The following is a 17,272-nucleotide window of genomic DNA, read 5'->3' as shown; positions in this document are numbered from 1 at the left end:
CTAAATGAAGTGCCAGTGTAATTGCCTTGCAGCCTCAATCAGTGATCTCAATCCTTGCTCTTGCCATTATCGTTAGGGGAGCTTCAGGGCCTGTGTTTGAGAGCAGTCTGATCTGTTCCCTGATCTCTAGAGACCATGTGGCATTATCCCACAAACAAGCACCATTTTGAAGTGACCTTAATTCATTCTCGCTACCCCAAATGGCACCATGGAAAGCCATGCAGTGGAGCAGCTGCTTCCTGAAGATATTTCAAAAAGGTGGGATGATGGTGGGTGGGGAGTAGGGCATGGGACTCAGCAAGGTGGAAGCAGGCTCAGTGGGCTGGGAAAAACCCCCAGGTGCTGCAGGGATTGAGCAGAATAGGATGCTGGGGAGATGGGGGGGATGCTTAAATGTCCCTGTAATTGATCATAATGGAAGGTGAATGATATTAACAGTGGTAGCACTGCAGTGTCTGTAATTTCATCAGCACTATCATAATGATGAGCCGAGGTGGTGCAGTGGGTAGAGTGCAGTACTGCAGGCCACTAAAGCTGACTGCTAGATCTGCAGGTCAGCGGTTCAAATCTCATCACCGGCTCAAGGTTGACTCAGCCTTCCAACCTTCTGAGGTGGGTAAAATGAAAACCTGGATTTATTTATTTATTTATTATTTAGATTTGTATGCCGCCCCTCTCCGATTGTGGGGGCAATATGCTGGTTCTGTTAAAAAGTGCTATTGCTAACATGTTGTAAGCCGCCGTGAGTCTTAAGGAGAAGGGTGTCAAAAAAAATTGAATAAAAATAAATAAATTAATAATAATAATAATAATAATAATAATTTCTTAGATTTGTAATTTCAAATAGTCACTCAATAAGTAGTCTTAAGTCGAAGACAAGTTATACAGTATTTCATTCTATTCTTTATTTTCCTATATCTGATTTCTAAATTTCAAATATGTGGAGTTTTTCTAGTGATTGCTGCAAACATGGGGGAAAATAAATATATTGTATAATTTATTGATTGATTGATTGATTGATTGATTGATTGGATTTATATGCCGCCCCTCTCCGAAAACTCGGGGCAGCTAACAGCAATCATAAACAGTGTACAATAATAATCCAATACTAAAAGCAAATTAAAACCCCTTAATATAAAAAAACCCCAAACATACATACAAAGATACCATGCATACAATTGTAAAGGCCTAGGGGGAAAAGGAATCTTAATTCCCCCATGCCTGGCGGCAGAGGTGGGTTTTAAGTAGCTTACGAAAGGCAAGGAGGGTGGGGGCAATTCTAATCTCTGGGGGGAGTTGGTTCCAGAGGGCCGGGGCCACCACAGAGAAGGCTCTTCCCCTGGGTCCCACCAAGTGGCATTGTTTAGTTGATGGGACCCGGAGAAGACCCACTCTGTGGGACCTAACTGGTCGCTGGGACTCGTGCAGCAGAAGGCGGTCCCTGAGGTAATCTGGTCCGGTGCCATGAAGGGCTTTATAGGTCATAACCAACACTTTGAATTGTGACCGGAAACTGATCGAAAACATGTAAAAATGAAAGTAGAAAATAGAGACTACCTTGGTGGAAAGGTAACAGCATGGTGGAAAGGTAACAGCATTCTGTGTGCCTTTGATGTTTAGTCATGCCGGACAGTGTTTAAGGTAAAGGTAAAGGTTCCCCTCGCACATATGTGCTAGTCATTCCCGACATTAGGCCAAAAAGCTAGCTCTGTCTGATGACAATTCCATGGTTATTGTCCGGCATGACTAAACATCAAAGGCACACAGAATGCTGTTACCTTTCCATCAGGCTGTTACCTTTCCACCAAGGTAGTCTCTATTTTTCTACTTGCATTTTTACATGTTTTCGAACTGCTAGGTGGTAGAAGCTGGAGCAAGCAACGGGAGCTCAATCTGTACAAGGCAATAGGAATTCAAACTGCTGAACTCCTGACCTTCTGATCCACAAGTTCAGTGTCTTAATCACTGAGCCACTGAGTCCCTTTGTATAATGTTTATATAGAGAAAAAAAAGTAGAGCAAGGAATAGCTAAGATAGGCAGAAAAATGCATATATTGCATTTTGATTTTAGTGGAAATTGTTTTGGAAGTAAGTTAAGGGTTGACAAAGAGCCTCCGGCAGAATAAATGGATAATAAAGAGAATGAAATTACTTTATTGGAATGAATGTAGACTGAAATATGTTTTTAAAATATGTATGAGAATTACAGTGATATATTGAGTTGAAATAAATTATAATCTGATTTACAAAATTTATGTTACTCCCATGATGTAGACCAGACCAAGAAACACAGATCTACATTTCATGGAACCTAAAACAATTAAGACGGAGTATTAGAAAAGAATCTTGCAAGTCTAATTATATTTTCTTTTCTTTTTATATATATTTGTGTGACTTAGGGGCCTAGTTGTGACTTTTGTATCTAAAACTCCAATGGGAACTGCATGTTAGTCCCAACCACATTGTGTTACTCTCACACTAATTGAATTTTGCCTTACACTGAATGAGCTTGAATTTATTAATCATTTGCACTATAAGTCACAATATTGCATTATTTAAATTTCTACCATGTTTCCCCGAAAATAAGACCCTGTCTTATATTTTTTTTGAATCCTGAAATAAGCACTTGGCCTTATTGCCATGCACTCAAAAGCCAGATTAGGTTTATTATCAGGGAATGTCTTATTTTGGGGGAAACAGGATACTAATCATAAACTATTTGTAAATACTATTAAGGCTGTACAATGCATTTTTAGGAATTCTTTTAAAAATGATTAAATCATGGCAACTTCTCCATCTTTTCTATTGCCACACACTGCTCTCGGTGATGAATTTTCCTACTGCTAACTCTCTGTTAGTAATAGTAAGTATTTAAGTATTTATTAGATTTGTATGCCGCCCTTCTCCTCTTTCTTGGTCAAACGAAGGAAGATGATAGAGGTAAGATATAGGCACCTGCCATTGCAGGAATGAGTCTGCTGGATAGGTTTTGTGCTTTTTTTATATTGTTCAGATTTGTTTTAAGATTTTAAAACAGGACCAAATGAATCTCTAGTATAGTCCATAAACTTGTCTACTGGATTTCTTTCTCATGGTATAACTGGATTTTATATTAGTATATACAATAGAATATTCCAGAGCAGAAAAATGCTGAGGAGGATAAGAGATTATGACTAAGGAAACGTGTGGGAAACAGAAAGAGATTGATTCAGTTTATAACTTTTCCTGTCAATTATCCACTGATTGAATTAAAAGCTAATATATATGTAGAAATACTACAGTATTTCTGTTTGCATAAAGATATGGTGACATGGGGCAATAAATTGAGAGTAATTTACGTGAGTTCTTTTGAGAAATAAATTGCTTAGGAAAGCTATAATAAGTAACAAATATTGCTCAGGAAGACTCAAAAAGGCTAAATGTTCATCAGATGACTACTGGTAATTAATTCAACATGCCAACTGGGCCAGCACCTGCTCCTTTCAATAGAAAGTGAAGTGAAATCATTGCAGAAATGGATCAGGGCAGTCACCCATTCTTTATGTGATAGGGGTTATAAACAAAACTTGCCGTGAAATCATGGCACTTTCATTGGTGCTTCCTTCCAGATAAGCCTTCCTCATTGTAGTGTTTTCTCAGGTTTGCTGTGTAGTCGAATTGCTGTTGTGTGTGAAAATAAGCTCTTGGCTGCACATAGCTAATTATGCCGTTATCAAAAAAGTATTTTTGGAAGAAGATAATGGCAACTACTTCTATAATACTGCCATGTACCTCTATGCGTGCAGTAACCAGGAGCCAAGCTTGACTTGGTGATGGTCTTACTTGGCATCCTGGGGCTCTTTAAACAGATTTCTCCCCACCCCCCAATACTTTGATTTGTTAAACTGATTAAATATCTTATTGGTAATTTTAGAATGCTAGTAGCTCTTGATGTACGATGACAACTGGGATCTGCAGTTGTTAAGTGATTCACAGAATCATTAAGAAAATCTGGCTATTCCCTATTGACATTGCTTGTTAAAAGCCAGTTAGGAAGATTGCAAATGATAGTTGTATGCCCTGGAATACTGCAACCATTGTAAATACATGCCAGTTGCCTTCATTTTCATCACCTGACCATGGGAATGCTGCAATGGTCATAAGTGTGAAGAACGGTCAGGTCACTTTTTTCAGTGCTGTCTTCACTAAATGAATGGTTGAGTTACGGACTACTTGTAATAGTCACATTTTCCCATTCTCTTGCTATTGGCATTTTAAATTGTCAAAATAATTCAATATTTAATTAGAATATAATTGAGCTATAGCAGATACTTTAAACGTGGAACCAAGTCTTCATTTAAAACTTAAATTCAAATTTTCATCATTTAAAAACCAGATTGTTTGATCTTGAGACTCAGTCATATAAAACAAGCATTTATTGTTTGATTGTAGTTAATAAATATATCTGATATAATGAAAAATGACTGTGTAATTGTAATTATTAAGATTAAGTTGAGTAGATTTGCAGGCTTTTGCTAATACTGATGTTAAATATCAATAATAGCAATCGTTTCAGAGAATAGAAAGTATTTTTTTTTTGCCATGAAAGTAAGTCTCTTGTCTTTCCTCTGAGCTTGATGGAAATAGCTGAATGGAGTAACTGGAAAGAAAGCTAAGAAAAATTATCCTTTCTTCCTTTCCCCTCCTCCATGAAATACTTAGGCTTTCATAAGATATTAAACAAGTGTTGCTATTTTAAAATTAGAACATGCTAAGCCATCCAATGTCACCTTATAGGTAAGATGGGTGGCATAAAAAGTTAATAAACAAATTAGTTAAGTAATAGGCAAAGAAGCAAGGGCTAAATATATAGGTGAATATTTTTGGTCTACAAATCTCAAGCTCCTCCTGTGAGTGGGAGAGAAGCCAAATGCTGGACTGTCAATACTCCAAGCAAGTGTATTGCAAAAATTATTTTATTTCAGAGACACATGCAATATGTTGTGCCTGATTTGTAAATACTTCATTTTTTGTTTTGTTTTCTGCAAATATTTTCTTCTGTTGCTGTTTTTTTATTCAAATGGCAGAATACATTCCTAAGAGGTCTGTAAGGGTAATGCATAAGTATACTATCGTGCCTACTGTTGCTAATCTATTATACCTATTTGTATCCCTTTCATGTATTCATAAACATGAATTATATTTATATCGATTATCTTATACATGCTTGACAAAAAATAAAAATAAAAAATAAATTATTTCTCAAATGATAAATAATAAGGATGTCCGGTTCTCTTTCTTTTTCTCTCTCTCTCTCTCTCCCTCCCTCCCTCCCCCCTTCTCTCCCCCCCCGGCATGTTTAAAAAATGTTGACATTCATAAGAATAAAGTCAAATCACATTTTCTGAAGTTTAAGGTTTCAGAAACATTGGGTGGGAGGTTGTATTTGTTTCTGGCTGCATGGGAAATAAAAATTTGATGACAATACAGTTTGTTTATTGATTGATTGATTGATTGATTGAGTGAGTGAGTGAGTGAGTGTATAGTATGTGTTAGACAGGGATTACTAAGGTGGTTGGCTGCCTCTATGAAAGGAATTTTTTCAGATGGTGTTATCTTACCCACAGGATGCCTGAATGCCTCTAGGCAATCAGGAGAGTCTTCTTTTTTGTCCCTTCTGCAGTTTATTCACTCATGGGAATTGAACCACTATGCTCTCGATTTAAGTGGTGCACAAGCCCAGTATCTTACCACATGAGCCACCATGCCCCCCCCCCGACAATAAAATGTTATCTATTTTTAAGTTTGAATTTATTTTGAATTATTTCTAAGAAATTATTGACTACTTTGAAGATTTCAAGATATATATTAAATAGGCTATATACTGATTCTTTTATTGTACTACAACTTCTGATGTTATGTAAAAAAACCTTCATATGTAAAAATAACAACCTACAGTTAGATTGCAAGTTTATGTAGAACATCATACATTTTAAAAAAATATTTTCATATATAATATGTTGGAAGTCTTTCACCCTAACATAGAAGTTGGCAATTTTTCCAAAGAGCCAGATGAGAAATGTGGGTTGTTGGGGTGGGCTGTGACCTCCATCCCGCTTCCTCCCCACCGCTGCTGTTCTGCCATTGCCGCCTTGGCCAGGCAGGGACAGCTAAAAGGTGGGATGTGGCCCACAGGCTATAAAAATGCCCTTGTATGCTCTAACAGGATTTCATTTTATGTTCAGCTTGCACAGTTTAGACAACGAAAAGCATACTCTGATGGGCAGCATGCATTTAAGAAGCAGAAGAAGAAGAAGAAGATATCAAAAATCAAAGATGAAGAACTAATACAAGAAAGTGTGGATATTAACCAATTTCAAACAGAAGAAGCGTCCTTACATAGCTTTCAAAGAGGAGCAGCTGCTATATCTGAATCTGTTACAGTGAAACCTCTGCACAGTGATGAAATAATCAAGCATGATCAAACGTACACCAAAGAAGTAAGTGTTGCAGACTTTGATATTTAAAATAATAAAAAAATGCAAGGAAAGTTAGAGGCTATTTATTGTAAAATGGTATAGTACAGTGATGGCAAACCTATGGCACGGGTGACACAGGGAGCCATATTTGCTGGCATGCAAGCTGTTGCCCTAGCTCAGCTCCAAAGTGCATGTGTGTTAATTTTTCACTCGCACAGAGACTCTGGGAGGGCATTTTTGCCTGCCAGAGAACCTTCTGGGGGATGGGGGAGGGCGTTTTTACCCTACCCCAGCTCCATGGAAGCCTTTGGAGCTTGGGGAGAGTGAAACACAAGCCCACTGGGCCCACTAGAAGTTGGGAAACAAGCCGTTTCTGGCCTCCAGAAGTCCTATGGGAAGCTGTTTTCGCACTCCCCAGGCATTGAATTATGGGTGTGGGCACTCATGCTCTGGTATAGTATATTATATATTGTAAATAATGCTTTTTTGTTTTGAAAGTAAAAGCAAGTAATTTTCCTGTGTAAAAGTTAAAGTAACCACTATTTTTAACATGGGCAAATAGTATTAATAACAGTACCACTATATGAGATTAAAGTGCCAGGGTTTGATAGGATTAATACAGATTATAAATATTGTTTTTAAAAATAACACTACATAGCATTTATTGAAATTGTGGTGTTTTAAAATGATCTCGCAAATAATCTACATTGACTTCTCTTTTTTTGAAATAGTAAAGGTTAGTGGCAATCTGTAAATATTGAATTCGTAGTTGGTTTTATTGCAATGTAATATAGGATTATTATTGATTATTATAACTGGAATTTCTGTCACTAAACACCGTGGTGTTAGTGTGATGTCACATGACCACATCATTTTGCCATTGGCAACCTCAGCAATCTCCATTGCCATGATTAAGTGAATTCCATTGATCAATAGATCTGTTTCATCATGGGCCTCATTAAATTTACAGGCTGCCTCTGCTTGAACTCTCCTCACCTATCTATCCATCTACGTCCATCTCTGTCCTTTCTGCCACACCTGTCAGGACTTTCTTTCATGCTGCCTTCTTTCACATGGGTATAGCTAAGGCATTTTACACCCAGACCAGGGCTTCTGTTCACATGCCAGCCAGGGCTTTCTTTTGCGAAAAAAGCCCAGCATGTGAAAGATAAAGCTTTTCTCACATACAAGCTTTCTTAACTAGTGTGCAAAAAAAGAAGCCACTTAGGAACTTTGAGGACCACTTGTAAGTCCCTTCAGTTTTATCCTAATTTCAAGCAATGCTTGAACAAATGGACATTAAGCAAGAACTAGCTTTGTATCTTTTGGAAGTCCTTGGTGGATCCTCAAAGATTATATCAGTAGACACAAAATACAAAATAAATGTTCAAATATTTATATCTATAAATTTGAACATACTCTTAACCTTATTAGTATTTTTCAATTTATAAATAGTAATTTTTAAGAAAAAAGTGTCAATGCAATACAGATTTTGACTAATGTAAAATTATTCTTTATTCTTTGTAAAGGATTACAAACACTTCACAAACATGGAGAAATATAGGTAAAATTTTAAAATGTTGCCTATCTAATGAATTCACAAGATATGTATTCGCACAGAATATTAGCAACTTCCTGCGGAAGCTCATTTCCTTCCTTCCTTCCTTCCTTCCTTCCTTCCTTCCTTCCTTCCTCCCTCCCTCCCTCCCTCCCCCCCTCCCTCCCTTCTCTATCCTATCTACCCACCCACAGTTTTTACACATTCTATTGAACAGCTACATACTCAGTTGTTGTTTTTAAGTGGCTTTCAAGGACAAAATGTAAAGCACATTGTAGTAATCTAGATAAAACATAACTAGAATGCCTTTGATTCTGAATAGAGCTCCCAATTCATAAGTGGGCGCATTTATCACGCAAGATAATTTGTGGAATCAGAAATCTATAGGAATCTCAAAATTATACACAATTTCTGTCTGCAATAGCATAGCCCTGTGATGGCGAACCTTTCTTTCCTCAGGTGCCGAAAGAGCATGCATGCGCACTATCGCGCATGTGGGAGTGCCCACACCCATAATTCAATGCCTGGAGAGGGCAAAAACAGCTCCTCCCCCTGGAAGCCGGAAATGGCCTGTTTCCCAACTTCTGTAGGCCCTGTAGGCTCGTGTTTCACCCTCCCCATCCCTCCAAAGGCTTTTTGGAAGCCAAAAATGCTCTCCCAGAGCCTCTGTGTGAGCCAAAAATCAGCTGGCCAGCACACATATGCACGTTGGAACTGAGCTAGGGCAACAGCTCATGTGCCAGCAGATATGGCTCCGCGTGCCTCCTGTGGCACCCGTGCCATAGATTTGCCATCACTGACATAGCCATATATAAAACTGTGAAAGTTCTCTGGAATTGAATGCCCCTCCAAATTCGCAGCCATTTCTTTTGTCAAAGATTGAACAGAAATACATTTGCATCCAAACTCTCCTAGCTCTAGATATTGAAATTGAAACTTGACAGTATCACTTGGTTGGCTCAGAGTTGAGATATGTAATTGGGTATTGTCAGCATATTGATATTGTCTAACTTCATGCTGTGGATGACCTTTCCCAGTAGTGTCATGTAAATGTAAAACAAGAACAATGATATTGAGGAGCTCAGAAATACTTACTTACACAGCAAGGTCTCTGTCCTCCCATCTACACTAACTGGAACCAGCACTAAAGGAAGAAAGAGAACTTCATGAAGGCCATGACCTCATTCCCAACCCCCTGTGTTGGTCCAGAAGTATATCATGATTGATGGCATCAAAAGTTAGCAAAAGACTAAGAAGAGCCAGGCTTTAATAATTATTTTATTATATTTGGAGACCACTGAACTGCTGAAAGAATCTGAGCAGGTTATATCAAGCACAACACATATTCTGACCCAACTTTCAGCCCCACTAGATAAACCAGACCAGGAAATCAATTTCACAGTAAAGCTAAAACTACTTTTATTAAGATTGGCTGCTGTAATCAATTTTCCCCCACCTGCAATTGTATGAAATATCATAGTCAGCTTTAAGGAATGTCATCATTGTGATGCTGAATTCCCTCTAATGTTAGTTTTTACTAGAGCTATATACCAGGATTCAAATATGGCCAAAGTCAGTAAAATAAAATGTTTCCTAATGCCTCAAGACAAGTCTCAACTTGATTATAGGCTCCAAAAGGTTTCTTGCAATTTAATTCCAGGAAAGAGAAATATCAAGAGATTCAAATTACCAATTCTCAAGAGTAATTTTTATTATTCAAGCCTTATTATTATTTTCAAAAGTCACTACATTTAGCTTCATTTTCCCAATATAAGCATCTTTTTAAAATGTGTGTTAATTTTAAGCAGTCTTAGCAATAACAGATGCTGCCTAGCAACTATTGTTCAAGATACTGAAGGTTTTCATTATATTCTTACGTTAGAATACTATAAAAATTCTAATTCTTTTATTTTTATTTCTCTTTTAGCTTAAAAGTGAGATTTCCACTCCAGCAGATGATTACAGCTCAGAGGTAAGATGATGATTTCTTATAAGTTGCTTAAGAAAACATAGTTTTTAAATGTTGCTTTAAATTATTTATGCTCTATTTTTACTACATCAGTTTATTTTATGTGAACCATTTTATACAATCAGCATAATGAAAGATAGTCGACAGTACACGTCTAAGTATTCCTAAAAATAATTTTAGGAGGAATATTTATGACCAAATAACATGTTATAGCTTTGTAAAAATGGGTCTATCAATAATTTACAAATATTATTGAACTATTTTGTGCTGTGTAATTGTGTCGGTTTACAATACGCCCCCACCGCCCCCCACACACCAATGCACATAGATAGTGTTATATGTCTGTAGAAATTTTATTGTATTATATACATATACAGTGTTCCCTCGATTTTCACGGGTTCGAACTTCGCAAAAAGTCTACACCACGGTTTTTCAAAAATATTAATTAAAAAATACTTTGCGGTTTTTCCCCCTATACCACGGTTTTTCCCACCCGATGACGTCATATGTCATTGCCAAACTTTCGTCTGCCTTTAAAAAACATTTTTTAAAATAAACTTTAATAAATAAACATGGTGAGTAATAATCTAAATGGTTGCTAAGGGAATGTGAAATTGTAATTTAGGGGTTTAAACTGTTAAGGGAAGGCTTGGGATACTGTTCATAGCCAAAAATAGTGTATTTACTTCCGCATCTCTACTTCGCGGAAATTCGACTTTCGCGGGCGGTCTCGGAACGCAAAAATCGAGGGAACACTGTACTCTAATTGTACTAAGCATTAATGTACTTTTGATTATTTTGTTTTTTACTGTTGATCATAAATATATTAATCATATAACAAAAAATAATATTTATAATGCTTAAATAAAAGCATTGAAACATTGTAATGAGAGGGGTACTATATACTGATCCCCTTGGTACCTCTATTTGCCACTCTCCTGCTACACCTTCCCATACGTTTGTGAGTAGCTTGCTATGTATGCTGCCAGCACACTCTTTAGTTCTTCTTTGCAGTATTTTAATGTTTGAATAAAATGGAATCACTTTTGACTTTTCTCAGTAGCTTAGCTAGCAGGAAGTGTATAAAGTTAAAAACCTCTCTGAATAGACTGATTCGCAAAGAAATCAAACCCTTTTTTATTTTAACCTAAAATTAAAAAAAAAAACCACAAAGAACAAAAAACAAAGAGTGGAACAATTGAAGAATTGTTCCTATAGAATAGGCAAAAGGGAATAAATCACAGTATAGTAAAATGAAGCAAAGACAAATCCAAATTGTTACTTTGCTTTTAGCTCCATTGCTCTTATATAGTTATGTCATTCTTGATTCTCTAGCTTCCATATCCCCGAAACAGGGCTTTATTTACTTGTCTCTAAGTCAAGCTGGAATAGATCTGTTCTGCTCCTTCCATGAAAACAAAGTACAAAGGAAAAATTAAGCCATGTAAAATTTAATATTCCTTATTGATTCTTTAGAGTTTGAATTTCTTGAATTTCCCTCATCTCTCTCTCCAGATTGATAGGTTTAAATCTGACTGACAGATCAGATTTAAGTTTTTCTTTTTTGTGTCTGACCCTCTTGCGATGGGATTTCTTCCACATGCTACAGAAATATACATAAAATTGATTATTAGAATTTGAAATAAGTTGAATTAGTTATGGATTCAGAAGAAGTTGTATTATATCAGGCCTATAGTTGGAAACTTAGAAAATGATTATAGTCAGGCCCACATGTTGAATGCCATTCATTTATAAGCAACATACTTTTTTTCTATTTTTTTGTAAAAGGAGAACAACAGTGCTTTCCAGAGACAGTTCTTTTTTTTACTGTAAATAATGCTTTTAGAATGAAGACAAAGAGTTTCTTTGGGGGCATGGCATTAAATTCTTAAAGAGTTTTCTCCACCCCCCCACCCCCCGCAGGAGGTTGACAGTCATGACTGATTGACTACAGGACACAGAGTTGTAGTGAAATCCAATCTCTTTAATGTTCTGTGCCATTGTCCAACTCATATTGGTTCCTTCACCCATAGGACTATTTCTTATCGAGAGACTCATCCATACAAGTTGTTGTTGAGCACATCTTTTGTATCCTCTGTCAAATTATTTATTGAACTTCATAGAGATCTATTAGTATTCATAATAGCTCAAACATGATGGATGGACCATAGTGAAAACAAAGTTTTGATACTTCTCTCCTTCCCCCATAAGCTAGTAGAGATACTGTTTAAAGGCTACTTCACTTGCACTTTGAATCTTGTGATTTAATACATCATTGTCAAATATTTGATATCTCATTATTTTTTGTGCTTCATTTTGCACAAATATTTGAATGAGCACAGCAGGAGCTTGGAATGTAAGGTCCTGAAAGCTATATTCTCCAGATAGGTGGAGACAACAGTCAGTGGGTTGACCTCATCCGTCAACCAATCAGGACTAAAAGCTCAAAATCTGTCAATCACTCCGGGATAAATTGTGAGAGGCAAAAAATGTTTCTGATATGTTTGTGTTAACAATGTATGCATACATATTTATTTAACCGTTGTCAGAATATCTAATATTTCAATTTTCTTCAGTTCTGCTTTTCAGTATCATAGGTAAGGTGTCAGTTACCAATTTAACAAATAAAATTATATTCCACAACTCAGAATCCAACTTTCTGAAAATCTCAGGAGTTTTGTATCAGCTGTTATATTGAGTATGTTTGGAATAACAGAATTTGTGATGTCTTTTCCAAATATAAGTTACTTATAATTGTTACTTCTGTTTCTTCCATTTGAGTCTTGAAATCATACCCAGTAAGTTTATCCTCAAGTTCAATTGCCAATGATCACCTGAATGTGTCTATGTAGACTTTTGGCAATAGAATGGAAGTGGCTTATAATTTTTTCTTCCATGTTTTTCTCTCTCTCAATTTAGCCTTAATCTTGGGATTTGTTGATGTCCTTCATCCCACTACTAATCGGGTCTGACCAATTTAGCATTGTCAGTTTTGGTTAGGTGCTTCCATCTCTATAAGACTTCCTTATAGTTCCTGAAATTAAATGACAAACTTTATTAGATTTCTATTACTTTTTGGTGGAAAAACGGTTTGTGTTACAATGCAATGGAAACCTTGAAGTATTTTCTTAAAAATACTCAAATAATTCATGATATCTTTATCAAGCATTTATTTTATTTATTGAATTTATATTGCCGCCTATTCGCCCATGGTGGTTTACAGATTATAAAACCACATTTAAAACATTAAAAACTAACAAAAAGTATCAAATAAATTAATATAGTGTAATATGAGAAAATCATCCCCCTCCCACCTACCCCACCTTGGCGAGAGCAGATTGCACGAGCCACTTAATGAGCTTTATGCATACTTCTGCATTAAGAAAAAAAATCCTGATTCAGTAAATACTAATTGTTCAATGAAATCCTTTAAACATGTATTTTCTATCAACCAAGTCTTTTGGGTGGGAAAATATTACAAAAAAAGACTCTCCTTATTTTATTTTAATAGCAAGAGTATTTTCTTGTGTTGATTAAGAAAACTTGAGATATAATTAATCAGGAGTAAATATGAGATTTCTGTAGACTTCTTAGAAGATATAATTATTTCCTATAATGCAATTATTTCAATTGCACTCCAAGTTGCATTTTAAAGTATAACCAATATAGATATTTTTCTCATGCAGATAAATGGTGGCAATTTTATGACAAGAACTGATGTGTCTTCTGACTTTATTAGGGTACAGTATCTATAGTTAATTTGTGGCAGTTAGGACTAAAACACTAAGTGGTTTGCTTTGAGAAATGAATTAAGACTATTAACTGCAATTCTGCTACTTGCATGCCATAACAATTTGTAGTTTATGTGCTTTATCCTTCTGCTGCATTTTCACAGTATTGAAAAGTCAACTTTTAAATTTTAATTTCGATTAATATGCTGCTGCTGTTATAGAGCAAGCTACACTAATAAAGTTAGTTTGCATAGCAATGCTCTAAACTACTGTGTCATTTCGCAAAAAAAGTTTTTTTTACATATCTTTACTCTAAAAAAAATACTATACCATGCTGGGTTTAAGAACGTTGAATTGGTTTAGGAAGAAGAATTGGAATTTGAAGAGAAGTATACTGATCACGAAGTGCAGAATACTGTAACAGAACGGGAAATGATGAAGAATGAATTGGCTGGAAAGCAGCAAGAGATTGAAGAGCTAAATAAAGAGCTAGAAGAAATGAGGGCAGCGTATGGTACAGATGGATTGCAACAGGTATAAATACCTTATGTTGCTTTCTGCATGCTTGGTAAACATCTGAGTTGCTGAAAATGTTCACTTTTTTGTTTTGTTTATTGATATTAGTATTAGAAGTACATTAGTATAATTATTGCTTCAGCTTCCACATTTTTTGGTTCAGTTCTAAAGTTTTGACTTTAATTCTATTTAAAAAATAGGACTGGTTTTTTTTTAGAACACCTAATTTTGATAGGCAAAGGACAGTGAAATTAGTGTTTTTACAAATCAATAAAGAGGCTGATTACATTAGGGTGCAATAAAATTTATCCACTTTTTGGAACTTGGACGTATAAATCTATGCTAATCAATTAAATTTCTGGTCCAGTTCTTAGAAGGAATTGGGCGTTGGCTTACCTGAGCACATTTTCTCAGTAGGTTGAGCAATAGTACAGAAATGGGTTGCTACAGTAGGATCTGCACAGTTACTGCGTCTATGTTTTTTCGTTCACTCCTCCCTGCCTCTCTGCACACGCCCCAGTTTTTAATGAAGTGATAGCTGAAAAGGAAACTTGCATAGAATGTTAGAGATCAGGTGGCTCCAGGTCCCATGAGAATTCGGTAGGGTGGGGTTGGACTATTGCACTACTTACTGGGAAAATGTGTTCAGGTCTGGGCCTGGTGCTTTTCCTGGCTTCTGTTTATGAAATAGATCTTCCTTTTCTGTGATCACCAGGGGTTGTGAACCCAATGGGATAGGGTCAGTTGTAGGAGGTTTGGTTGTGACTGGGAGGTAGGTTGTAGAAATAGGTGGTTGTAGTTTCCTGTCAAAATGCAGTAGAACACATTCAGGTCATCTGCCAGATTTCCTTCAGCTTGGGAAGGAGTTTTGCTCTAATCACTGATGTTTTTAAGAGTTTTTCACATGTTTGCTGATTCATTTGTTGAAAAGTGATACCTTAGCTTTTAGAGTAGCTTCTTTTTGCTTAATTAGAAATCAAATAGAATAAAATTTGAACTGTGGAAGATGCTGAAGTAACTTTTTTGTGATAGCCTACTTGCAAATCTTTATTTTTATGCCTAAATTATTTTAAGAATGTAAGGGTTTTTATTTATTTGTTTATTTATAAATTAGATTTGTATGCTACCCTTCTCTCCTTGTCTATCCTTCATTATCCTTCCAAATATTATTCAAAAAAATGAGCTATATTATTTTGGATATAAGACGCACCCTTCCCCCTAAAAAGCAGGGAGAAATCTGACTGTGTCTTATACTCCGAATGTAACATACATATACACACACTTTCCGCATGTTGCATTATTTTTGGGTGGTTCCAGGTGACAGGGATCCTCACTTCCACATGGAGCCTGATTCCTGAAGCATCCTGGCAAATTGCATTGAAAGCCAGGCTTCTTCTCAGATTCTTCTCAGAAAGTCCCGATTGAGAGGCAGCACATCTGCCATTGCGTAAACATGCTACTGGTCTTTCCACCAAGCCCCTGTGGCTTGGCTGTCTTGGTCGGAGCCTGATTCCCAAAGAAGCCCAGGGAACTGTGTTGAAAACTTTTTAAATGAAAGCATTTTCAGGTGGCAGATTCCTCCTCTCCGATTGCAAAAAAGGGTGCCTGATATATGAGGATCGTAGAGGATAGGGTTTCTAGCTGGCAGATTGCCCCTCCCCAAAACCGGAGGGAAATCTGTTAACTGGAAACTCTTTCCTCTATGATCCTCGCGTTTTAGCCACCCTTTTTGCAATCGGAGAGGGGGATCTGCCACCTGAAAATGCTTTTGTTTAAAAGGCTCTCAATGCAGTTCCCTGGACTGCTTCAGGAATCAGGCTCCAACCGAGGCAGCATAGGCATAGGTGCTTCCTGGAAAATCTGGTAGCATGTTTACGAAACGGCAGGTCCAGGAGGACAGATGTGCTGTCTCTCTATTGGACCTTCCTGTGAGAAAGCCCAGCTTTCAATGCCTATGGCTATAGGTAAGACTGGGGCATTTGGGGAGTGGAGCTAAGTCTGTCTTGTAACCATGCCCCCCCCCCACTCCAATTAAATTCCATCCCAATTTTGCAGAAAAAAAATTGTCAACAGGTGCATAACAAAACAGAAAGTCTGATTAAAGATTTGAAGAATACGTGCTTTAAAGAAATCTCATTATTCTTCTTAAGTTTTGCTAGTATTACCCGAGGAGGCTTTTATTGGGAAATTTAATTAGTCACCTTATAGAAGCAAACTGACCTCTTCCATAGCGTAAATCTGAGATTCTGAAAAATATCTGCTCCTAATATGTTTTATTAATAATACAAAAAAACAGAAGATTATATAATCATATATGACGACTTGTAATTTCTTATTCACTTCACATTTCTGTAATCTTAGAAAGCAAAACTCATTTTTATTTAGAACAGATAAAAAGATCTGTGCTGCTCGTTATCAAAATCCGAGTGGAAGTGAGGACTCCACTAATCCTGATGCTGATAGGCAGAGGCAGAATTCTTTTTTTTCTTATTTTCCTCCCCCAAATTAAAGTGCATCTTATATTCCAGTGCATCTTAAAAATACGGTAAGTATTCTCTGCTAAAACAAGGAAATGTAATATTTGATATGTGATATACACAGCATTACAGTGCTTTATTTTCTATTTGTTTATTCAGCGTATTCTTATTAAAGTGTTTACACTTACATAAAGTGTTTACACTTACATAAAATTCTTAAAAACAAAGGAATGTTCCATAATGTGATACACTATAGGGGGTCCCGGGCCACCCAAAACATACGCTATACCATATATGAATACTGTATTTTTCAGAGTATACGATGCACCAAGAGTATAAGACACATCTTAGTTTTGGGGGAGGAAAACAAGGAAAAAAGGTCTCTGCCTCCCAGCAATTTGTCAAACAGCAAACAGCACTGATGATACACTGTTTGTTGTGTATTTCTGTGCATGTGTGCCTGACCCATAGAAATAGCAAAGAATTGGACAAGATGTCCAGCAAACCTGGAAAACAGGGAAATCAGGGAAATATCAGGGAAATCGGCGGTTCGGGAATTATCA

At 36.6% G+C, this 17,272-nt stretch overlaps 1 protein-coding gene across 1 annotated transcript in view; it reads left to right on the top strand.

Annotated features, from left to right (window-relative positions):
- LOC139153771 (A-kinase anchor protein 9-like) overlaps window positions 1-17,272 on the top strand; it is a 62,525-nt gene that overhangs the window by 7,144 nt on the left and 38,109 nt on the right. The window contains exons 2-5 of the mRNA XM_070728147.1: window positions 6,225-6,479; window positions 9,944-9,988; window positions 13,672-13,725; window positions 14,080-14,250. Of these exons, the coding sequence (XP_070584248.1) occupies window positions 6,225-6,479; window positions 9,944-9,988; window positions 13,672-13,725; window positions 14,080-14,250 (525 nt within the window). The remainder of the gene's footprint in view (window positions 1-6,224; window positions 6,480-9,943; window positions 9,989-13,671; window positions 13,726-14,079; window positions 14,251-17,272) is intronic.

Source organism: Erythrolamprus reginae, chromosome Z, assembly GCF_031021105.1.
Source record: "Erythrolamprus reginae isolate rEryReg1 chromosome Z, rEryReg1.hap1, whole genome shotgun sequence".
Lineage (NCBI taxonomy): Eukaryota > Metazoa > Chordata > Lepidosauria > Squamata > Dipsadidae > Erythrolamprus > Erythrolamprus reginae.
The sequence above is the reverse complement of the archived record's forward strand: the minus strand, read 5'-3'. Positions and strand labels throughout refer to the sequence as shown.